The sequence below is a fragment of the Lathyrus oleraceus genome, chromosome 4, assembly GCF_024323335.1.
Source record: "Lathyrus oleraceus cultivar Zhongwan6 chromosome 4, CAAS_Psat_ZW6_1.0, whole genome shotgun sequence".
NCBI lineage: Eukaryota > Viridiplantae > Streptophyta > Magnoliopsida > Fabales > Fabaceae > Lathyrus > Lathyrus oleraceus.
In genome coordinates, this window is record NC_066582.1 from 493,717,444 (window position 1) to 493,743,135 (window position 25,692).

The window sequence follows — 25,692 nt, forward strand, 5'->3', positions numbered from 1 at the left end:
CCAAAAGATAGAAAGACTTGAGTAGGATAATGATTTGGTTACGTGAAGGAATTGGAAGGATTAGTTCTATCACAAAAATGGGGGAGAGAAGAGAGAGGTATGGGAATTGATAGCTACTACTTCAATAAGCTTTATTTAATTAACTTGCCTTTTAAACTATTAATAACAATGATTAAAGGATAAATATCTCATTTATATATATATATATATATATATATATATATATATATATATATATATATATATAGATATATATATATTACCGATTTTTAGGGTTATATTTGCAGATGGTAATTTATTTTATATAAAAAAATAAAATATAAATTAAAAAAAGTTTTTTAGTGTTGTATATAGATATTAATTTTTATTACATGTATTTACAATTTTAAATATGTTAAAAATCTTCAATTAAGTATTTGGGTTAATGACTCGTTGTGACAAAATTGATTTGATTGTTCATCGAGTTTAATGAGACAAGATAGAAAAATATTATTTATTAGGAAAAGACCTTATCTTTTAACGTATAGAGTTACAAGTATTTCTTGACTAGATAGCTAAAATATGGCCATTCCTTGCATGTGCTTGAGAATCCTCCTAACAGTTATGGTCATTTATTGTTGTAGGACTAATCTAGTATTGCTTTCTTTTGGAGCATTTTGAGTTTGTTTGTGTTTGGGTGGGTGAGAATCATGATAAAGTCTTAAAAAATATATCATATGAAATTTAAAATAAATTATTAAAATATGGAACCGGATCATGTTAAAAAAAGATGTCATTTTTGAATATGTAAAAATCAAAAACTATCTTGGTGATATTATTATCAAATCTTTGTTCACGAAACATTTTCATAAAATTTGTGGAGAATTAGGGATCATTGATCCTTCTAGTTTTGAACAAATATTGATTATTTATATTATTTCAATTCGCTATGTGATTTATTGTTCACTAATGATTTTTTATGTAAGAAGTCAATTCTTTCTAATGCTATTGGTATGATCTCTCTAAACTCTATTTTATCTCTATTTGATCCTTTATTTGTTCTATTTTCTATGTGATGATATATGTGTTTGAAAAAGTTAAGAGATTTGAGTGTTTCCATTAGAATGATAAGGTATATAAAAGAAGGATCAATAGAGTATAAATAGTAGATAATAGAAAAAGATTAAATTATCCTTACTAATATATAATATTAGTTAATAATATAATAACAATAATAATATTTAATATCTCCCTTCAAACTCATTATGCATTAACAGGAAGCATAGGAAGTTTGTCAATCAAGAAACGAAAACGTTTATGGAATGTGTCTTCGTAAACAAATCAATAATCTGCAATGAGGAAGAGACGAACGGTAGAGTAATTGTTATATGTTGAAGATGGTGACGAGTGAACTGACAATCAATCTCAATGTGTTTGGTACGTTCATGAAATACTTAGTTGTGAGCAATTTGAATGGCACTTTTGTTATCACAATATATGAGAGTTGGTTCATAAAGAGTGACACCCATATCCAAAACTAACCAACGCAGCCAAACCATTTCAGTGGTGGTGGAAGTTATAGCATGATACTCAACTTTTGTAGAAGATCGGGATACAATATCATGTTTCTTACTTTTGCAAGGAATAACAGAGTCTCTAAGAAATATACAAAAACATGTAGTAGAGTTATGATCTACGAAGTCACCAGTCCAATCAGCGTCAGAATAAGCACGTAACTCCAATGAGGGAAATAAAAGGCTCTGAAACTGGGTTCCTGGAAGATAACAAAGAATGTGAAGAATAACTTCCCAATGTATTGTAGTGGGAGATAAAACAAACTAACTGACAACATGAACAACATAAAAATACCAGGTATGGTAATCGTAAGGTACATCAGGCTTCCAACCAAAGTGCGATACAAAGTGGGATTTGGTAGAGTAACACCATTAGATGGAGCATATTTCACATTCAATTGAAGAGGACTATTTGCTTCTCTAGTATCAGAAATTCGAGCTTGTTCAAGGATGTTAGAAATATACTTAGATTGAGAAAGAAGGTATCCTTTAGGAGAGTAGGCAACTTTAATCCCTAAGAAGTAGCAAAGAATACCTAAATCTTTCATCTCAAACTTTTTGGATAATTGTAATTTCAAATCGTTAATCCCATTAACATCATCACTTGTAGTTATAATATCATCAATATATAATGAAATTAAAATAAGACTATGAAAGATGGTTGTAGCAAATAAAGCTAAATCGTAATCACTAGAGTAAAAACCAAGAGATGCAATAATTGTGGTAAACTTCTCAAACTAAGTCTGTGGAGTTTATTTCAAACCATATAGAGCATTTTCAACTTATACACTTCCTTGTAATAATGAGAAACACCTGGAGAGGGTACCATATAGACTTTCTTGTGAAGATCACCATTTAGAAAAGCACATTCAACATCCATTTGAGAAATGTGCCACTGGAAAACCGATGAAACTGCAATAAGAGTGTGAATAGTAATTATCTTGGCTAATGGAACAAGTTTCTTCATAATCATATCATATTGTTAACAAAGTAACTTAGCAACAAGACGTGCTTTGTAGTGATCAATTGACCCATCAGACTTAGTTTTGATTTTGTATACCCAACGAGATCTAAAAACATGTTTTCTAGAAGGAAGAATTACTAACTCCCAAGTATTTGTCTTGTGTAGGGAAGGGAGTTCTTTTGTCATAGCCTACTGCCGAAGAGGGTCAAGTATAGCCTCTTTAGGATGAGGGATCAGACAAACTGTGAATAGAGGTTAGAAAAGAAGAGAAATAAGTAGAGTAACTGTAATAGAGAAAATCGGGAAACTAAGTAGACTTGCAATCACGATATAGATAATGAGGAGGAGGAGGAGGAAGATCAACAGTCGTGGGAGTTTGTTGGGTAACTGTGGGGACAAGAGGGGTGTGAATATCAAGATTAGAAGTAGTATCAAATCTGCATTTCTTAAAATTACAATCACTAGAAATATTACCATTAAGACCAAAAGGATCAATATGGGTGAGTTCAGAACTACTAGTAATATGAGAATCAAAAGAAAGAGATGAAAAAGGAATGTGTTCAAGAAATATAACATGACGATAAATATAAAGCTTTGTTGATTGAGGATCATAAAAATGATAGCCCTTTTGACCATCCCCATAACCAAGAAAAATACATGGAAACATGAGAAGATTACTTACTATGTTCTACTTGTGGACGGAGAACAAAGCAAGTAGAGCCAAAGAACTTCAAAGAAGAATAATCAGAGATAGAATCATACAATTATTTGAAACGAGACAAACCTGATGTGACAGATGATGGAGTTTTATTAATAGCATGAAAAAAATAAGAACTTATTCACCTCAAAACTCACTAGGAACTAAAGGAGACAATAAAAGGGAACGGGCAGTCTCAACAATGTGACAGTGTATTCTTTCAGCAACACCATTATGTTGAGGAGTATCGATACAAGATACTTGGTGAATAGTGTCATCATATGCAAGTAATTCATAGAATTTTATAGACGTATATTCACCACCTAAATCACAACATAGGCACTTTATAAAAACATTATGTAATGTTTTTACCATTGCATAAAACATATGATAAATATCAAAAAAATTAGAATAATTTTTCATAAGGTAAATCCAACAATAAGAGTATAGTCATCAATAAATGAAACATAGTATCTAGATCCATCTTTGGTAATAACCGATGATGGACCCCATACATCATAGTGAACCAAGTCAAAGGGTGCATATTAATATAAACACTTTTATTAAAGGGTGAAGCTGAAAATTTTGCATGTTTACAATCAGAACAAGCTAAAATATCAATGGTTTGTAACTTTCATAAAGCTTCAGTAGAAGCCAAGTACTTTAATCTATAAGCAAATATATGTCCTAGATGGAAATTCCATAAATAAAAACTAGAAGATGAAGAATTCAAATGAAAAGAAGCTAATAAATTAGTAATGGAAGTAGAAGTTGGGGTTGTAGTATCTGAGACTATCAGCTCATCCAAAACATAAAACCCCTCATGTATACATCCTATCCAAATCAGCCTCCCAAAATGTGGATCCTGTCACAACAAGAAGTTGAACAAAATGTAACAGAATAACCATAATCACACAATTGCCTAGCATAAGCAAGACTCAAAGTAAGATTATGAATATAATGAACATCAGAGAATGACATATTAGTTGTAGAGATAAAACCATTGTCTGTTAATGGCATACGTGTATCATCATCGGCCATAATGGCATAGGTGTATCATCTCCGGAATCAAGGATTTGTATGAAGGGAGACATACCTGGTAGACTAGAAGAATTAGAACATTTAATATATGAGATAAACATGGCACGAGGTGAGTGGCAAGAATATTTTGGACTTGCTCTACAATATCAGACATTTGAGCAATGATCTCAAATGGACATACATAATCATAACTAAAACCAATGGTAGTAGGAACAGTAACAACAACATTGGATGAGGGGTTTTTAAAATTCCTTTTATTTGCTCTCTATAATTCGGGACATTGAGATTTCCAATGACCTTTCTTCTTACAAAAGTCACATTCATTAATATCAAGTCCGATTCTACCTTGATATTTTCCTTTGTGAATAGAAGCAGCAAAAACAGATGGAGGGGTGTATAGAATTCCTTTATTTTGAATCACATTATAGTGAGTCTTAAGTCTGATTTCTTCTGCCAATAACTCATTAACAACTGAATCAACATTGTGAAGAGGATTACGATGTAGAATACTTCCACAAAGACTCTCAAATTCATCCCTAAAAGTCATTAGAACTTGAATAAGACGTTGATTTTCTATTTTCTTGATGTATGCTTTGACAATTTTTAATTCTGTTGATTTCATAAGAGCCAATTCATCCCATTAATCATTCATGATCGAATAAAATTCTTGAATGGTCATATTATTTTGTTTAATATCCCTAATGTCACTCTCCAACTGGTATCATTTTGCAAAATTAGACTCATTATACATATGCTTCAAATGATCCCAAGCCTCATTAGCAATATCATGTTTTTCTAGTTGCACACCTATTGACTGAGAAACATAATTATTAATCCAAGTGAGGATCTTTGAATTACTAACATCTCACATGTTTCTAATTATTTTGTATATGTTGTTTCATCTTTTTTATACGTGGACTCAATAGAAGTCCTATCAACATAACTCCACATCCTTTTTCCTTTAAATTTTTTTTCATTACATAACTCCAATAATCATAATTTTGTCCATTGAGTTGAACACTAATAGATTGAAGAGAATCATTTTTTTCACTGCTAGTTACTACTTTTCATAATAATAAATTCATAAGAGAATTTTTTTTATTGTTGCAAATATCTCATTAAGTCTACCAATCTATTTGTTACCATATTAACAAAAGAGAAGATATTATAGGGTTTCCAATAGAATAACAAAGGTATATAGAATAACGATTATATAGTGGAAAGGGAGTAAACATAGTAAAAACAGCTGAAAAGCTCCCAGGACCTCTACGTTGCAATGAAGGGGGAGCTACCAACGAGCCATGTTGCTCCATTCGTTATTTATTCGCCTTCATTAAAATATATATTAATTCTACATGGATTTTTCCATTTTGACACAACACCACCATGCATGTTACAGCTTTCTCTCTTACGGCAAGCTACTTTATTTTTTCTCATGCTGTTTCTTTCATGTGAGTATAACAAGCCTGTAACTTCATCTTACATCAAACCACACACATAAAACAAAATCATATGTAATCATCATGCAATAATAAAAATAGCCATGCACAAATCAAGAAGCTTATATTATTTTACTCATGTATTAGTTCTCTTTACTGCAAGTGATAATGATAAAACAAACCTTACACATACATGTTAAAGACAACCAATGATTTATATTATCACCATTATATCATCATCATTATTATTATGTAATAACAGCATGTGAAATAAACATAATCATGCTAGAAACAACACTCATATAATAATAATTAAATGGCAGATATAATTCTTTAATCATGCAAACAGAATTTCTCCAACATGCTATGACATATCAAGAACAAATGCATACTTGAATAAAGCAATATCAACATCCACCAAACCATGAATACATCATCTCAATATATATATATATTAAATCAATATTATTCATGCATGAATTAAGGAGTATTGCAAGGTAATCATGCTGGATGCAAATTCCCTAATGAACACTTACTGGGGATTTGATTCTTCTAGCTTGCTCACTGTATGTGTGTTGTTCTTATTCAGGCTATGAGTGCTTTATGATTGCTTCTCTTTTCCCTGCCCGTGAACCTTCTTGCTTCTGCCTTGCCTTGTGTATCTTCTTCTAATGTATCTCTCCTCTTTTCCGTCTTCCCCCTCTCGCTGCAGCCATATGAAGTATTTATAATGGTGTGGATTAAGGTTTAACCTTTCTAAATATTTGGATCCCTCCCTATACTTTAGGGTTTAACCTTGCTAAATATTTGGATCCCTTCCTATACTTTAGGGTTTAACCTTGCTAAATATTTGGATCTCTTCTTATACTTTAGGAGAGTTAGGGTTTAACCTTGCTAAATATTTATTAAATACAAATAATGAATAATTCAAATGACTTTTAACAAATAAAAATTAATTTAAATTTTAGTTACATAATTGAATTAAAATTTAAACCTATTTCTATTTTTACTTTCATCATTAAAAAAAAAATCAAAATTATTCTTACTTATATCAACCAAAATTATTTTATAATTTATGGGCTTTTAAAAAAAAGTTACTCTTATAAATAAATTTTATTAAGTAAAAAACGTGAATTACTAAATAAATACTATTTATAAATAATGAATAAATGGAACATGAGTCACTAAATTATAAAAAAAAATAGTTATTATAATTTAATGAGCTTTAACAAATAAAATTAATTTAAAATTTTAATTATACAATTAAAATTCAAATCTATTTTTATTTATCATTAAATTAAAATTATTTTATTTATTTATTTATATATATATATATATATATATATAATATATATATAATATATATATTATATATATTATATATATATATATTATATATATATATATTAATTTATTTATATCATACAGATAACCAAAATTATTATTATTTTTATATCTGTATCACATAATAAATAAATTAAAATTTATAATTTATATGAGAATGTATGCTAATGAATGAATGCAAATGTGAAAGGAATGCCATGCATGAATCAATTTATCATAAAAATTAACAGACAAATTTTGGGGTATGACAGCGCCTCCAAAATAATGACGACCACGACGTCATTAGGGTGACGCCTATCACCCCGAAGTAGAAACAAAATCTACATTTTTGCCATTGGAGTTCAATTCAGAACTTCAATTTTCACTTTCTAGACCCAAAATCGAATAACAATAACCAGGAAAATATTATCTAGTATTAATACAACATTTATCCATCAAATAACATGTAATTCACTCATTTAATCATGGATTTGACATATTTTATTCATCAAAATCACAACACACATATGAACACACTTTCATACCAATTCCATCAACAAGAACGCATAACTCCCATGGTAAAACAGTGCATGAAAATCACATAACACAACACATAGTCATACAATTACATAATTTATTTCATGTTCATCATTCATTCATCAAAAGAAAAAATTGTGAAAAATCTAATGGGATTAAGGATTTTCCTCAATCCTTCTTTTTGAGTCAGCTCTCATGTATTGTGATAACAAGAGTGTCATTCAAATTATTCACAACTCAGAATTTCATCAACGTATCAAACACATTAAAATTGATTGTCATTTAATTTGTTGTCAATCTTCAGCATAGAACAATGACTCTACCATTTGTGCCTTGCTCTTTATTAATAACTTATTTGTTTACGAATATGCATTTTATTAAATATTTTTTATTTCTTGATTGACAAACTATACATGCTTCTTGTTAATGCATCGTTAATATGAAGGGATATGTTAAATAATATTATTATTATATTATTATATCTTAGTAAGGATGATTTTATCATTTTTGTATCCAGTATTCTTACTATATTGTAATCCCTACTTTATAGAATTTTGTCTTTATAATGGAATCTTAAATTGATCAATGTTGTTGGCACCACCTAATTTACAAATAATGATAAATCTATTTAAATTTAAATCAATTAAAATCTAACCATTAGTAAAAAAATATTGTTTAGAATCGAAAACATGTTAACCCACATATCTCAATAGATTTGAGGAAAAGAATCCACAAAACATATCATGGCCCGTGAGGAGCCATAAAAAATGAAAGTTACATTTTTAACTTCTTAAATGACATGTATATGATTAGAGAGTGTGTTGTCTCTCATAATAACATTATAAATACCATTGGTTAAGTCTGACACAAATAGATTCTTTTAAAAATAAAGTAATACCTAATAAAAATATTTTAAATTATCTGTTAGAAAAATTAATTTAAATCAAATGGATCGATACTAGAATCGTGAATAATGGCATTTTCCTTAAAATTATTTTAAGTATTTTATTATAGTCTTAGAGTTGGAACGCAAGAATATTCAGGATAACTCAACTTTTTAATCGAATCTGCACAAGACTAATGAAGATTCGAATGCATGGAAGAGTGTCTGGAATTATGTGAAGAGGATGCATTATTTTTTGTTATGATTTTCGAATTCTAAATAATGTATTTATAGGACATGCATGTGTTATTTCACAAGGTTACAATTCTTGATGAAACAACACATTTTCAGCGTAAGTTTGCAATGGTTCTCCTATGGTTATATTATGCACCACTTCATGAAGTTTTGCATATTTTGAATGCATTTATTCTCATTAACTCAATTGCATACTTCTTGTCATATTGGAACACTCTCATGGGCATTGATTGTCCATAATTTTCAATAATCTCCCACTTGTTCTAATAATGACAAGTCTAATTCCAGAAAATGAGGTATAAAGAATATTAATACAGTTAGGTATCTTTCGATTTAAAACTTAATCTTAGTGAGGATCACGCAAAGTCTAATCGGAATGTTAGGTAGCAATGCTTTTAAATCATTAATCCATATGATTAGACCGAAGTTATCTTACACACATTCTTTAAGGGTCGTTCCCTTACATATCTCGCCTAACACCTATTTATGGCCATGTGCTTTCATGTTTCATGATTTTTTTGTGAAAGAAACTGCAACTTTCACTTTGAGACGGCGTCATCTCAAAATTCACATAGGTGAAGTTCATATTGTATCATTTTCCATTAGATACTTATTTTCGGTATTAAACTTTATTAAGAGTTTGGAAAAACTCAACCCTCAATTAAAATAGTCAACATTATTATCAAATGTCCGACAAACATTTGAATCAATGACTTGTTATTACTCATTGTATCTTGAGGTTAATGTTCTGTTAACTTAAGATTGGATTGTCGTCGTTGTTGGAACTCTTATTCAAGGAGTTTCAACCTCATATCTCTCGAGGTTGTCTTTACTAAGTCTCTGGCTGGTGGATTAGCAAATGGATCAGCCAAATTATGGCTCGATCGTATATATGTGAATGAAATGATTACATCCCTAATCAATTTTCTCACGAAAGAATGTCTACGTCCTACTTGACTAGACTTTCTTTTATACACTTTTTTGTATGCTCTAGGTAAAGTGGCTTGACTACCGCAATGTATCAACATCTTTGAAACGTTGTCTTTAGCCAATCGAACTTCTAATAGAAGGTCCCTTAACCATTCAGTTTCTTCACCAGCGGAAGCAATTGCCTCAAACTCTAATTCTATGGTTGAGAGAGTGATACACATTTGTTTCTTGCTCTTCCAAGAAATTTCACCCCGACTAGTGTAAATATCCATCCAAATGCAGATTTATGATATTCAACACTCGATATACAACTCGCGTCGGTATATTCTTCTAATATGGAAGGAAATCTACCATAATGGAGGCCAATAGTTTTGGTTTTATATGATAGACGAAAATCCTAATTATGGCCTTACAGTGCTCACAATTTGGATTGCTAGTAAAATCTACTCCTTTTACTAACTGCAAATATTATGTCGGGTCTAGTACATTACACGCACTTGCATATTCCATTTGAGTCACAACTCTTCCATCATTCTTTTGAAGTTTGACACTATGATCAAATGGAATGGTCACTTCCTTAAAGCGTAAATGTTTGAAATTATCAAATATTTTCTCAATATAGTGTGTTTGACTAAGTTCATAACCCCCACTATTTCGCTTTACTTTGACCCCAAAATTGTGTTAACTAGTATAAGATCTTTCTCTTAATATGTGGAAGTTAGAAGCCTCTTCGTTTCGAAAATTCCACTCATCTCTTTGCTAATGATCAATCATATAATCAATATAGAGACAAATGAATATCATAATAATCTCACATAACTTTGTGTACAAACATTTGTAACAAGAATTAGATGAAGAAGGTTTTTAGATAATCATGCATGATAATGCAAGAATGTTTTTAGATGAAGTGAGAAATGAAATTATGAAAAATTTAAAATAGTATAGCATGAATTGAAATGAGCATCTTAGTTATGTTCACTAATCTCAAATCTTCACTTGAATTTATATGCTAAACCTTCTTGATCAAGTTCATCATTGATGTGCATGACACTTTTGAATATTTTCTTCTTTGATAATATTTGTCTTCGTCAAAATTGAACTAGATATAAGATGTATTCTTCATAATCTTCCCCTTTTGATGATTTGAATTCGTGTTTTGATAATGATTAAAAAGTATCCCTTTAGTTGTGTGTCTCCACTTAATTGGTGAATCTTACAATGACAGATTCAAACTTTTGATGTCATTGTTTTGGTGATTGTTTTAATACATACAAGGATTTGTCAAACTTGCAGACCTTTTGTTTATTTCTAGGATGTACATGACCTTCCAATTGCTCCATATAAATCTCCTAATCAAGATTTCCATATTAAAAATCGTTTTGACATCCATTTGATGAACTAAAAGGTCATGCAAAAAAGCTAATACAAACGATACTTTAATCGTCTTCGTCCTTACTACTAGTGCATATGTGTCGAAATAATCAACATATTCCTTTTGTCTAAAAACCTTTTGGTTTGACATTATAGAACTCATTTTATCTTGGGTAGTGTCCTTCCAAAAAGAGAAGTATCGAAGTTAATTATTTCCTTCAAGTCTTAGGATCATCTTCCAGTTGAAGAATAATAGGAATTTTCCGAATAGAAATCTCACTATTTTCTTCTACTAGATAAAAAAATAAGTCGAGAATCAATTTTGTTCAGTCCTAGATCTTTAGCCTTTCGGGCTCTCTTGCTTATCCTATGTTCGGGTTGTATTTCAACAATTCGTGAAGAACTTTCGATTTGTGTTTCAGCAATCTGTGGAGAACCTTCATCACGTGGTTCTTCCTTTGTTGAAATCTCGAATTCCTTATCCTCTGTGATAAGGTTTCTAAATTTTACATTTCGGGATTCAATAATTACATTAGCCTCCTAATTCAGATATTTATATAAGTCATGATCTACCTTTGGATGCTTATTATATATCTTATAATAATAAGCTACATTGAACACAAACATGTTATTTCCTTTGATGTTGTATGGAATCTTTCGATATACACATTTCTGAAGAAAAATCTCCAAATGAATGTATTATAAAACAACTATATATGATTGATTATCTATTAGTTATTCCCAAAAAAAAATATCATGATACCAGGATAAGTAAAATTTTATTTAAAATATTATGATTTTCACCCTTTCCTGATTTCTATTAAAAAATAACGTACTCGAATTCATGATGTTTGTTCTTGTTTTTTATTCTTGATACGGAAGCCTCGGTTGCCATTGTTTTAAATACTTTCTTAACTTATAGTTAGAACACAAGAATATCTAGGATAATTCAACCTTTTAATTGAATCTGTACAAGATTGGTAAAGATTCGAATGCAAGAAAAAGTGTCTAAAAGTACGTGAAGATGATGTACTGTTTTTTATTATGATTTTCACATTTTTAATAATATATTTATAGGTCATACATGTGTTGTTTCACAACGTAGTAATTGTTGATGAAACCACATATTTTCAACTTAAATTTACAATGTTTCGCTTATGATTATATTATGCACCATTTTATAAAATATTATATATTTTGAATTCACTTATTACCCTTAACTCAATTACACACTTTTTATCATATTAGAACATTTTTATTATATTAGAACACTTTTTATTATATTAGAACACTTCCAATGATGAACATTGATTGACAATAATTTCCAACATTACCAAGATTATGTTCTTCTTGAATGATATTATTGATATCTTGGTAAACTTGTCTAATCTTAACAAATCTATAAAAATAGACTGACTTAACTCTAGAATTGCCTTTTTAAAATTGATGTTTGAAAATTCAAAATTTTGTCTAAAACTTTTTGTGCGTTCTTTTCATCAAAGTCGATACCAACAGAATAACCAATATTATTGATTTGAATTTGAATAGAGTTAAAACTATCAGTAGCCTTGGCCAAACTTTTGTTAACATCACCCAAAACATATTTATTCGATTTTTAAGTATTATTTCCTCCGGATTTTTTAATGGTATTTTTTTATTTCTTTTACGTATGTTAATGAAACTAATCAATTTTATTAGTTTTTAAATAATAATTGTTTTTTTATTTATAATATCTTTATATATTTATTTATATATTTAATTTTTTCTCTCTTTAATAAATAATTATAGACAATTTTGATAAAATAACAATTGATATTATCTAGAATTTTGAAAATGACATTTAAAAAGACACAAAATTTTTATATAAAAATGACATTTTAAATGAAAAAGAGAGAGTAATTTAAGAGACTTAGCCTATAATTTGATGATTATAGTGATTCTCAATGACTTTATTATAATCTTTATGAGATGTCATAAAATATGAAATTTAAAAAAAAGATAAATCTATTATTATTAGAGAAAGTAGATATAATAAAATAATAATTCAAATGACTTTTAAACTCATTACAATAAGTTTCTTTTATCAACAAAAATATTAATAGAAATGGCATAAATTTATTTATACTCACAAAAATTACTATATTTTCTTACTTCAATCTTCCATCAATATTTTAAAGTTGAGTCTAATCAATTGGATTCAATTAGCTAAACCTATTTTTATTATAGTTGAATTATCTTAGTGGTTTGGAGTTTTATCTTAATTCAAATATTTAATATTAAGATGTAATTTAAAATTTATTTATCTAAATTTTATATCAATAGATAAAAGTTAATATTAATATGTTGGACGCTATTTTGAGCATTTAAATTTAATATTAATAAATTGAAAGTTATAATCAATTTTCAGATTGTGATTATTATTATTTCATAAAAATAAATTAAATTTACTATTTCTCTTATTTTTCTATTATTTTTAGGTTTAATGATAGTGCATTGTCAATGTAAAAAAATATTTCATATATTTAATTAAAATATTTTAAAATATTAAATCTTATAAATAATTTAAAATTTACAGACTGCCTTTTGTCATTGATTAAAAATGTAAAATAATTATATTGTCGGTGCACTATCCATTTTCTTTTGTTTTTTCATATATTTTTATTATTTTCTTAAATATAACAAAGTAATTTTTTGTGCCGTTAAATATTTAAAAAGTGAAACATTATAAGAGAAGAAAAGTAAAAAATTCACTCAAAAAAAATTATGAACATTTTTGTTTGTGGATAAGCAACATAGAAGTTAAACCCCAACAAAACAGATAAAACAAAACCCTTTCACTCCTTTGTTGTTGTTGCTGTTGTCTCTCACACATCAATGGCTAAGCTTAGAACTGCCATTGATTCATCATTCTGGGATTTGAACATTTCATCTCCTCAAACCCTTGACGGTTGGGCCAAACATGTTCCTGGTAACCCAATTCCTCTTGATGCTTCTGTGTCTAGTAGAGTCTTTCGCCATCAACAACTTTCAGAACTCACTTCTCATGTTCCTTTCGGTATTGTACCGTCATTGGCTCCTTCTCCTCGTAAGGAATTTGGCTCCTTTTCACTTCAGTCTCTTCTCCTTAACCTCACTGGCAATAGTTGGTAAATTTTTACTATCCATTGAATGTAGTTTAATGTATTTGAAAATGATGGTAATTGGAATTTCATTCATGGCTATGTCTTTAAATTATCTATTTTTTTCCTTGCTTCTTTGAAAATTGGGTTTTTTGGGTTATTGAATGGCTTAAGGAGGGAACATGGTTTTATTTAAATTGCTGTCGTGGATACAGTTGTGGATGTTGCGATTACGGCCATTGCAGTTGTTGCGATGTGCATTGCAGCCGTTGCAATGTGGAAGATACTTGAAGTAACATGGGTGAAATTATCTGATGCGGTTTCTAATAGCAGCTAGACGCATGATTATAATTCAGACGGCAATTGTGGTTTGATGCGGTTGCGGAGGCTACTGCATCAGGAATGTTGTGACCGCAATTACGGTTGCACAGACTGTAATTTAAAATCATGGGACGGACAACTGATGTTTCAATTTCTAATGGGATATTTTTGATGCATTTGATAAAGTTGTTTGTTTTTGCTTTATTTTAAAACATTGTTTGTTATTGAATAGGAGAAAACATTGTTTGATTTGCTCTTGATGACCTATGTATTATGTTTATAATTGAATGGGAGAGAAAATGAACCATAAACCAAAACGAAGGAAACAGAAACTTGTACATTTTTCTAGCTATACTGTCAATAGTATGCTATAGCACCGTTGTAGCAGAATAGCGTAGTGATTGTAGGTTTCGGCATGGCACTATAGGTCTGTGAGTCAACAATAGTGGTTGTAGCAGCCTCCAATTACGGCCTCAAACTGCTATTGCGGCCGCTCTTTGAGTTTTGGTTTCAATTCGTTGAAGAGGAATGTTATGTTCTTGCTCACAAATAATCCTTCTGCTCTTCTTCCATCTTTTAGTTCTGTACTTGAGTTTTATTCCTTACGATGATCTCTTTAATTTTGTGTATTAGTCTATTTTTGAGTATTTATGTTTACTTTATTACACTGGTTTTTAGTCTTTGCAATAGCAGTGTTCTCGCTATCCGCTATACCGTTATAGCATTTTAGGAGGTTGGTACACACTGCAACATCGATTTCTAGCACTTTTGCTCAATTCTATACTTTAGTTGTTGGGTTACTGTCATTCGATATGAATTGATTATGTTTATATATAACATCATGATGAATGTCAACTCTTCAATGTTCTCATTCGACTTAATTATGATCGGTATAGGTGGCTTGCAACGACTGGACAATTCCGTCCAAGGAAGCTGATAGTTGATATAAAAAATGAGATTTCTAATGCTGTTCAATTCAATCTCTCCACGGTTAAGAGTGTTGCAAAGCATTTCATTGACAAGTCTCTTTATTCATATGGGTTAAACTCTCAGTTTGCCATTTCTCCTTCAACGTCGGTGCTATTTGCTTTAGAAGGCCATGGTGAGAAAGAACGTCGCCGCAAAAAAGTCACTGTTTTTCACGAGGCACGAACTTAACTACTCTTTCTTAGTTTTTCATTATCTGATGGACGGTTACAAATGTTGGAATTCCCTTATACTCTCAAAATGTTAAGTATGATTTGAATGTTCCATGCAGTTTTCCGATCACGATCTTACAGTGGAGGCAGCATGGCCTCAATTGTTTGTTGACCACAAAGGAAAATATTGGGATGTTCCTGAGTCTGTGTCCGTTGATTTATCTTCCCTTGTGTCTAGTTCTGGATTGCGATACCGCTTTGGGATGCATAAGAACGGTGGAAATCCCCAGGCGTTTAACGCAACTGATAGCGACCCGCCATTGTCTCTACTGCCAGGGTTATGTGCCAAAGCTTCCGTTACTTACAATAAGATCAAGTACTTGTGGGAAAACACGGAGATTGGGATTGATGATGAGGACGACAAAAAAGTTTTAACTCCATATGATGTGCGACTTAAGGAACCTCATGCAGCAATATCTGGAATTATCGGTAAACTCTCTTGATTAATTTTGTTATCATCGCATATTTTTCATCCTTGCTAATTATTATGCAACTATCTTATGATTATTTTTGTTATGTTTCATAATATACTTAGGTAGCTCCTGTGCTTCTTGGCTTTGGAATGGGAAGAAACTTTCCAGTATCGCTTCGGGAGAAGATCAAGCGGTGACAAAGAGAAAGAAGAGATCTCGGTTTAACGCCGATTTGTTTGGTTCAGTTTGCTTTACTTTTCAGCATGGAAGATTCATGAAGGAATACCGGGATTTAACCAGGGTAGATGCTCGTCTTGATATATCTTCAGCTTCAGGACTTGCAAAGAAGATTTTCAACGCTTTCAAGCGTTCCGGTGACGACATTAATGATCAACCGTCAGCCTCACCCCGGCTTAACTTAATATTTCAACAGCAGGTATATGTTTTCCTTGATAAGAGCGGAACAAGTTTTAAGTAACGGTAAAGAATTTTAATTATTTTTTAATTGTCGGATTGTAGGTTGCGGGACCGATTGTGTTTCGAGCAGACTCACGAATTGCACTTGAGTCTTTTACAAGGAAACATGGTGTGTTCGTTGAAGATTTCATTTGCAGCTTGAATTACTCGTTGCAGTCTCTTGAGTCGGGAAAGATTGTCGCTTGGTATTCACCAAAAAGGAAAGAAGGGATGGTTGAATTGCGGTTGTATGAGTTTTAACCATGGGCAATCTTCGCCATTTTTGTAACTTTCATTCATGACACTTAGAAGGCCACGCATGTTTGTTGTGAAAATTGCATTTGTTGTATCAATTTAAGAGTTATTCAAAGATTCAATGGCAATTATAATATTGTTATTCTTTACTGTCATACAAACTCAAAATAAATCTAAATTTTTGAAATTTTTGATTGCAAACAAAGTCATCGACTGGCGCCAACGACTCAACCTTGACGCCGGTCGGACGAAGGGGCTACCGGAGACTATTGATTGTGTTGAAACCAATGACTAGAGAGCTTACCAGCTATCAAGACAACCAACGATAAACAGTTTACATGGGACATGTCCCCGGTGTATGGTGCCAATGAATCAACCTTGACATTGGTTGGACAAAGGGAGTACCAAAACTATTGATTGTATGTTGAAATCAATGACTAGAGAGCTTACAATCACATTGAGACAAGACAGAAGACAAACTTGAAGGCACACGGTGACATGCCAAAAAGAGTCTACAATTTAACCAAAGCCAAACTCAAGTCAATTTTTTTAAAATAGAAGATTTAGATTCAATTTTCTTTATTTATTGGCTCGTTAATCTATTTAAATATATTTCAAATTTGAGTTTTGCAAAGTCTAACTTCATTCGGTCTATTTTTTACCCTCTATAAAATCCTTGATTGTAGTCATGAGAGCTTTCATTCTTCTCCCTCATACTTGATAAATCTTTGATTAAAGCATCAAGAATAAAGAAGGAATGATAACAGAATTGCTAGATCAAATCATTATGACAAAAAAAATCACCAAAAAAGAGAAAATTTGGAAATAGCAAAATAAAATACAATATAATAAATAAGAGTATGAGACACACCGAGACATCATAAAGAAAAAGACTAAAGTAATGAAAGATAACATCAATTAGAAAGAAAAATAAGTTAGACTTCCAATTCTATGAATCACCATAATCAGAAAACAAAAACAAAACACCAACAGACACTAATACTTCGCCAAAGGAGTCGGTTGAATACTTCGCCAAAGGAGTCGGTTGAAGACTCTCAGCCCATTATTGTCTCAGGAAGATAATCGTGTACCTATCTAGATACCATTTCCAATATAAAAAGATGTTATTATCTCCACCTCATCCTCAAAACTAGACTTACCTGGATACCATTTTCAATATAAGGAAGATGTACATCATCATTATGAGATTTTCAGAGTACTCTACTAAATGTTAAATCATTAAGTCGCTAATCCTTGAAACATCACTCAAGAAAATAACAAGCTGAAAAAGAGATGATAGATCTCTGCAAAACTTATACCATAAAGAAGGCCGCCAACTCACATGTTACAAACAGATGGAAAACCAACTTATCTGCCCCCTATACATATGACAGCCCATACCCTTGGCCAACCACACATAACAATGACAACATGATGAATCTTCATATATTTTTGGTGGAAGTAGAATAACATTGGCAATATTGGAAGATGATTGTTGAATCATGAATGTAGGAATGGCATTTTCCATTTTCAAGAATTAATTTCATGTTCTCTTAAAATATGTGAATGTGCCATATATTTTCTTGCATCTGTTTTTTCTGTCAACAGTTTCATGCAAATGTTTTAAAAAATACAAGTTAAATGGAACCAACACAATTCGCAATTTTATATTAACTTTTAGGACCCTAGGATGGTTATTCAATTGTGAAATTCTACAACAAAGGGCAGAAAATAGATAATAACCAATGAATTCCACACATTTTGATTCCTTGGACATCAAGCAATGAATTCCAAACTGAAATTATGCATCTGCAGGATCCAAAACTCCCCTAGGAATGTTGTTATTTATAATATAAGAATAACATGAAGAGGAAATTTTAACACCAGTGATTGAAAATAGTTCATTCTACTCCTAATGCATTCGCCATTAATACGTTATATCAAAAATATCATTCCTCTGTCTCATTCGCATGGCAAACCCTACTCGACCACGGCCAGTAAGTCACTTGATTTACAGAAGCAGTGCTTTGCTTCAGTCCCCAAATCCACCTGAAAAAACAGTTACACCAACATATATATTCATTAATGGTGAAAAACTGCATCTAAACTTAATGCTACAACTTAAAATACACCCAGATATAAAACATACTCCCTCCGTACCAATTATAAGGAAAAAAAAACATCAACTTTATTTCATTTAACCATTTTATTCTAAAAAGTTCATCTTTTCCAAGGTAAAATCAAATGCAAAATGCATTTAATTTGATTTATCTTTCATTTTTTTCCATAAACAATGACCAATAAAAATTATTTTTACATCTTTCCAAATAAACATATTTCAAAAAAGATATCAAATTTTAAATTTTTTTAATAAATGTGAAATATTAAATTTTTGCTTATAAATTGGTACTACTCCGGCCTGATTTATAAGCGAAAAAACAAATTTCACGGGATAACACACTTACTAGTATACCTTGAATTAAATTGTCTTCCACTAATAAAATTTAATAATTAATGCAGGAATACTTTTAGAATAGAGACATTAATGCACATAAATTTGTCAACATTTTCTTATATTTAAGGTCAACAAAATTAAAAGACTTTTGATTATAAATAAGGCTGAGCGAGTACGGAGTAGTATACACATCGGGGCAAATATTTTAAAGCAACTTACCTCATAAGCACTCATATCATTGAAAAGTACCTGCAAAAAAATAATTATAATTTTAGTCTAAATTTGAAATGAAATGCAGCAAATTCGATTGATTAAAAAACCAATAAATTGTTTCCTTTTTTTCGTTATTTGAACAAAAAGTCATACCAAGTTTCCCTGCACACCACTAAACTACCCTCATGACATGCTAAGTGAATGAATCTCTAACTCCCTCCGGTTTATCAAATTAAGACACATTGAACAAAAGCAGAATAGACTTCACAGTAATTTGATTTGACTAATGAGCAAACATGATATAAGCGTAAATCCAACGTGGTTTTTAGAAATTCTACTTCTTTTGTTTTTGTCCCTAAAAGTTTTTGTCAACACATATTGGTCCCCTAAGGTATGAGCTTATGAGCAAGCCATCACTTAGGAAAGGTGAACTCATGACCAATGTAGTCAAAGACAAAATCTTAAGTACGATGGGTTGGCTTCTGAAAGATTGTAAAACTCAGGTAATTAGCACGATACATAAGATCCTACTAAAGGGAAAAATGTTTGTTTCATATATATACAAAAACATGAAAATCATTATTCAAACCCAAAAAAAGGCCCACCGCGTTTTATTTATTTATAATCTTGCTTCAAAAAGCTCAAGCTTAACCACATCGGTGACGAAAACGATCTTTCTCTGATCGTAGCATTCTCAAGCATCCGTGGAACGTAAGATCTTACAATCTTAAGTTCCAGCACTCGATCTTGCTACACTGCTCATGACTCATGAACAAGATAACAACTACAGGGACCAGATAGATACCGTACAAACATTATAACCAAGCACAACCTCAAATCAGCACAAATTGGAAACAAATATGGAAAACCGAGAATCTGTACACATTTTATCAAATTTACTGTACAAACATTATAACCAAACATAACCTCAAATTAACACAAATTTGAAACAAATATGGGAAACCGAGAATCTGGAGACATTTTATCAAATTTTCAGGAACTATCTCATCAATAAAATTTGTGTAATCTTGTGTTATATTTTAAGTCACAAGTTTGCGTTGCCTGCCATGGCAGATTTAGTGTGCCTTGAGAATCTGAGTTACCTATACAAAGCATACTATTGATCTCGAGATCGTTTGTTTACTACTAAAATAAAAGTATAGAGAACTTTTAGATTACTCTTTTGATCTTTTCCATTTCTACTTGACCTCTTTCATATTAACTAAACAACATACCTTAGCACCGGCCTTTACATTTTCAGCCTCAGCACCAACACTTAGGACCTGAAACGAATATGAAAAATTATCAAAAAGTAAATACACAACAAGTTATTAAAAAAAACAAATCTTCAAGTCTAAAACACTGTAAGGCACTATGTAATATGTAGACTTACTTCCCCTGTAAGATATCGCTCAAATTTAACAGCTGACCTGGGCAACAAAATTCCACCAGTGGTTGTCTGACCCAAAAAATTACATTCACAAATAAGCAATGCAATCATGCACTATCGAATTTATAATTGTTAATTGCACAATATCTTATTCAGATGTTATAACAAAATCAAACTAAACATAACAAAACAAATGAAGCCACCATCAAGTTAAATAACCAGTAAAGCATATAGATAACAATAAGCCGTCTGAATATCTGTAAGAAGTTCAAAAACAAGATCTCTATCCTATAGTGTATACCTTCTTACGAAAGTGTAATTCAAGAAACATATCATGATGCAGTTAAATCACAATTATCTCACTAACAATGGAACAAGGGTGTTTCTGTTTTCATTGACAAATCAGAAAACCAAGTAGGCAACATTGAATGAGGATATATATCAGATTACATATTATTTAACTTGCTTAGCCTGTGTTTAGGCGCACAAGTGCGCCAACCTGGGAAACACGGACAGGGATTTTCTTTTAACAATAAATCGGTTAGCCTACATCTTGGTTTTTGTTGTTGCAATAAATTTGGCACCCCAAACACATCAAATCACAATACGGCACATATTCAAACACCAAGTTAAATAAACAAAGAAGCACCACAAACAAATCCAATATTCAGCCTACAGTTTGATTTGAACTTATCCTATAATCATTGCAAGATTGCAAGCACCAAACATTGGAACAACAAGAACAGAAACAACAATATCAAATAAGAGAGTAATTAAGCTCTATAGTCTACTCCTCATAGTTCATGCACACCAAGAATAAACAATATCCCAAATTACAAAAAAAAAAAAAAAAAAAAAAAAAATGGATAAGGTTGTAGCATACTTGTGATAGCTCCTCGAGACGAATAAGAACCCTATCAGCCTGAGGCACAACCTGAAATACAAAAAATCATCAAAATTCAGATGAAAAAAGAAATTGAACTTCCAAAAAAACCACCCCAAAAATGGAAAATAAAAGGAGAATTAAAAAATTAAAAAAAAAACCTTAGTTGGTTCCCATTGCTTGGAAGTTGCGTTAATCTTCAAAGAGTTCCTCTTCAAAACTGAAAAATACCCAGATGAGAAAAGGTTGAGAATTTGTTGAAATGAAGAAATGGGTTAACAAAAGTAAATATTTTGATGAGAATAAGAACAATACGTGGGAGTTTGGAGTTGGAGAATGAAGCTGCGGTTGATTTGTGAAGGAAAGGAGTTGGTACGGTGAGAAATGTGGAAGCCATGGAAATGGATAAAAGAGGAAGCACAGAGAAGAATGGATTGGAAATTGAAGATGAAGAGTTAAACCCTTTTTAGGTTTTATTATCCACAAAGTCACAAGTTATAAAATTTCAAGACTGAAGACAGAAAAAGAGGCTACTAAGCAGCATTTTTTTAATATTTTTTTTTTTGTTGTTGTTGTTGTAAAATTAAAATAATATTTTCACATTAGTATAGTTCTTTTGAAAAGTAAGTTTTTGATTAAAATTAAACTACAACTATTTAATATATTTTTTCTAGACAATACAAAAACAACTATACTCTAGTGGCTTGGTAAATGGATTCACTTTGGCCATGATGTTTTATTTATGAGGGATTGTTTTCCCATTTAAGTGGTGGAAAATATTTTAAAGAAAATTGAAAATGTCTTTACGAATTTGAAAATACATTTTCAGATACATTTTTTCACATTAAAATATGGCTTAAGTAAGAACATTCTCGTTTTTGTGAGATTTATTTTGGAAATGTATCTTCGAACACAACTTCATCAAGGATTTTGCTCATTTATCAAATTAGTGATAAATATGAAAATGCACTTTCAAATTTGTGATGCGAGAATTTAAAGAGAGAAAAAATGTCACTTTTGTATGTCTGTGACTAGGCATGGCAATATAACCCGTAACCGCGGGTACCAACCCGAACCCTCCCCGAAGTTGACGGGGAAAACCCGCTTTGACTGGGTTTGGGTTTTCCCCGATTTTAAAATATGGGGACGGGTCGGGTAACGGGGACACTAGTACCCACCCCGAACCCGTCCCCGAACCCGCTCCGTTTATTTTAATATGTACATTATTATTTATTTTTGATAATTTAAAATATTAAATATGTGGTCATTATTTTGATATTTTAATTTGAAGTTATTATTTAAAATATTTGAAATGTATGTATGGAAGTTTTTTAGATTGTTTTATTTTATTATTTGTAATGTAATTTTATTTTAGAAAAATAAATATTTCTATTAAAAAATTGATTTTACTAAATGAATGGTGGCGGGGCGGGGATACCCGAACCCAACCCGAACCCGTTTGGGACGGGTTTGGGTTTTGATTCCCCATCCCCGTTTGGGTTTGGGGCGGGGAACGGGGATTGTTTGGGGATTCGGGTTTGGGTTTGGGAGAGGTAAAACCCGTCCCCGACCCGCCCCGTTGCCATGTCTATCTGTGACAAACCCATAAGTACATTTTTGGATTTGTTTTTATTCATCTAGGTACCGAGTGTGGAAGGATAGAGAAATTGTGCAAGATATATTTTGGACTCATCTTGATTTTATAAAGTTGTTCAAAATATTTTCCAATATACTTATTATTGATTCAACATATAAGACCAACAAATATAGGTTTCCACTATTGGAAATTATAGGTGTTACTTTGATGAAGATGATTTTTCAATGAATTTTGCATTTTTAGAAAGCGAAAAAAAGGACAACGTTGCATGGGTTTTGAAAGTGTGCAAGAATATGATGAAGGACAAAGAAAACACGTTGAAGGTCATTGTCATCGATCGTGATACAGGATTGATGAATTCAGTTACAAAGATGTTTCCTACTTCGTATGCATTACTTTGTATGTATCACATCACAAAGAATGTGAGAAGTAAACTTAAGCATGTGGTAGGGACCAAACAAATAAAGGGTGAAGATAGAAAATGGTTAGAGCTAATGTGATATTGGAAAGAATAATGGATGTCTCGAATGTTATAATAAATTCTTCTATGGAAGAGTTATATGTCGATTGTGTTATACTTTTCAAGAAGGTGTTTGAGAAATATCCATATTTCATATTCTAGACCAAATGAAGAAGAAAATTGTTTGTGTTTGGACCGATCAGCTGAGACACTTTGCAAATACAACAACTAACCGACTTAAATTTGCTCATGCTACATCAAAGAATTGGTTAGGAAATAGTAAAGGTGATTTGTGTAGAGATTGAGACTCAATGAACCAAATGATCTAAAATCATCATAATAAGATACAAACACCATTTGGTCGCAACATTATAATGTTGGAACACAAATTCAGAGACAACAATTTCTATTCACGATTGGTCGACAATATATCTCGAGCAGGATTGAATTTTATTTTTTACGAAGACAAACGAGTTGAGAAAGTAGGTTTAGATAGCTCAATATATGGTTGTACAATTAAGAAGATGTACGGTGTTTCATGTGCGTGTTTAATTTCAAAGAAGGTGGAACTTGATATCCTAATACGAATGGATGAAATTTACACCAACTCGAAAAGGCTTCGCTTTGATGATGATGGTGTGATAAAGGACGTTCAATTGAATATATCTATCTTGGTCGAATGAGAAGTGATTCAAGAGAAATTTTTGAAAGCTGGTGACAACATGAATTCCACATCAAAGAGCAATGAAGGAAGATTGCATATCCATAAACCGCAGGTTTGAAGCCACAATCGCTACTAGTAAAAACAAATGGTGCTCATAATAAGGTCAAACCAACATCCAGTGACAACTCAATGATGCAGTCTTCTTCCTACTTTAAACATGTTGACAATTTTTTTTCGAATTCCCCAACTTCTAAATCTAAAAAAAAAATGTTGTCAAAGATGCTTGCATTAGCAAACCATCTCCAACACCACCTTTATCTAATATCAAATACATCAAAGAAATCTCAGTTTTTATGCACAAATACATTGAACGGATTGTTGATGTTGAGGGTGACAGTAATTGTGGTTATCGAGATGTTTTTTCATTGCTCGATAAAGGAAATAAGAATGACACACTTGTCTGTCAAAGACTTCTCAAAGGGTTGAAGGCGCGTAGATAATCATACACATCGCTATACGGAAAAAGAGAAAATTTCAATGCAATTCATGATGCTCTTATTCCTTGCGTTAGAAAAGTGCATATAGAAGCTTATACAAAGTGCATGTGATAAGGTGTGTGTTGATCTGACAAGATATAAATTATCAGAAACATTTTTTTCACTACGGAATGCCCCGTATCAAAATCCAAATGATTAAATTATGTGTAATACGTGGCTTTTTAACTCACTTCATATTGTTCAAGTTTACTTAAAGTCAGGATGCTCTACACCACAGACATCACCAGAGTGGATAACTCATTCAACAAAGAAAGTTGAAACTTGCCCGAATAATTTTATAGATAAGATGCAAGAATTCACCGGATTGAGTGAGATTTAAAGAGAATTAAATAAACAAAATTCAAAGGTGGAAACACCATAGATATAAATTTAAGTAGTGACTCATATTTGTATTCATTTTAGTTTCTCTCCAACAATGTATTTAGGTGGTTAAACATGTTTTATCTGTAATGTTGGATTAATATTAATGATGTAAAATGTATACACTTTTATAGATTTCAATGTATTCAATTTTCCAAAATTTTCAACATTTTGTTGTTTGTTATAACGTGTTTTGTCTCTAAAACAGGTTCTGTGTGAACTGTATCGGCTGAATTCGAAAATGTACATCCAGACTCACCCCATATTATTAAAAAATGATAGCAAAGGTTTATTCGGAAATGCATTTCCGAACTCACTCAAATTTAACTAAACGAAGCAGGGTGTACCCGGAAGTAT

At 31.3% G+C, this 25,692-nt stretch overlaps 3 protein-coding genes across 3 annotated transcripts; 1 reads left to right on the forward strand and 2 right to left on the reverse strand.

Moving 5' to 3' along the window:
• Nucleotides 1–1,433: 1,433 nt before the first annotated feature.
• On the reverse strand, nt 1,434–2,703 carry LOC127138180 (uncharacterized mitochondrial protein AtMg00810). Its single transcript, XM_051064575.1, has 4 exons — nt 2,614–2,703; nt 2,342–2,514; nt 1,849–2,243; nt 1,434–1,753 (listed from the first exon to the last, which is right to left on the reverse strand). The coding sequence occupies exons 1-4, from the start codon at nt 2,701–2,703 to the stop codon at nt 1,434–1,436; spliced, it is 978 nt and encodes a 325-aa protein (XP_050920532.1).
• An 11,058-nt stretch (nt 2,704–13,761) lies between these two features.
• On the forward strand, nt 13,762–16,905 carry LOC127076659 (protein TRIGALACTOSYLDIACYLGLYCEROL 4, chloroplastic). Its single transcript, XM_051018364.1, has 5 exons — nt 13,762–14,139; nt 15,330–15,579; nt 15,692–16,061; nt 16,168–16,481; nt 16,565–16,905. Exons 1-5 carry the CDS (start codon nt 13,868–13,870, stop codon nt 16,760–16,762), a joined length of 1,404 nt encoding a protein of 467 aa, XP_050874321.1. The 5' UTR covers nt 13,762–13,867; the 3' UTR covers nt 16,763–16,905.
• Nucleotides 16,906–18,488: 1,583 nt separating this feature from the next.
• Nucleotides 18,489–22,232, reverse strand: LOC127076660 (10 kDa chaperonin 1, chloroplastic). Its single transcript, XM_051018365.1, has 7 exons — nt 22,013–22,232; nt 21,859–21,917; nt 21,698–21,748; nt 20,818–20,883; nt 20,660–20,707; nt 19,431–19,460; nt 18,489–18,805 (listed from the first exon to the last, which is right to left on the reverse strand). The coding sequence occupies exons 1-7, from the start codon at nt 22,092–22,094 to the stop codon at nt 18,737–18,739; spliced, it is 405 nt and encodes a 134-aa protein (XP_050874322.1). The 5' UTR covers nt 22,095–22,232; the 3' UTR covers nt 18,489–18,736.
• Between the last annotated feature and the right edge of the window lie 3,460 nt (nt 22,233–25,692).

What these genes read in the sequence shown, in the direction of transcription:
- LOC127076660 (XM_051018365.1), bottom strand. Translation starts at nt 22,094, where the DNA reads ATGGCTTCCACATTTCTCACCGTACCAACTCCTTTCCTTCACAAATCA. An exon ending in GTCTCGAGGAGCTATCACAA is followed by an intron (nt 20,884 to 21,697) that starts GTATGCTACAAC and finishes TTTTTGGGTCAG; the next exon opens with ACAACCACTGGTGGAATTTT. An exon ending in ATGATATGAGTGCTTATGAG is followed by an intron (nt 18,806 to 19,430) that starts GTAAGTTGCTTT and finishes CTGTTTTTTCAG; the next exon opens with GTGGATTTGGGGACTGAAGC.
- LOC127076659 (XM_051018364.1), top strand. Translation starts at nt 13,868, where the DNA reads ATGGCTAAGCTTAGAACTGCCATTGATTCATCATTCTGGGATTTGAAC. An exon ending in AACCTCACTGGCAATAGTTG is followed by an intron (nt 14,140 to 15,329) that starts GTAAATTTTTAC and finishes TGATCGGTATAG; the next exon opens with GTGGCTTGCAACGACTGGAC. An exon ending in AGCAATATCTGGAATTATCG is followed by an intron (nt 16,062 to 16,167) that starts GTAAACTCTCTT and finishes TAATATACTTAG; the next exon opens with GTAGCTCCTGTGCTTCTTGG.
- LOC127138180 (XM_051064575.1), bottom strand. Translation starts at nt 2,703, where the DNA reads ATGACAAAAGAACTCCCTTCCCTACACAAGACAAATACTTGGGAGTTA. An exon ending in TCTCATTATTACAAGGAAGT is followed by an intron (nt 2,244 to 2,341) that starts GTATAAGTTGAA and finishes TTTTTACTCTAG; the next exon opens with TGATTACGATTTAGCTTTAT. An exon ending in CCTTACGATTACCATACCTG is followed by an intron (nt 1,754 to 1,848) that starts GTATTTTTATGT and finishes GTTATCTTCCAG; the next exon opens with GAACCCAGTTTCAGAGCCTT.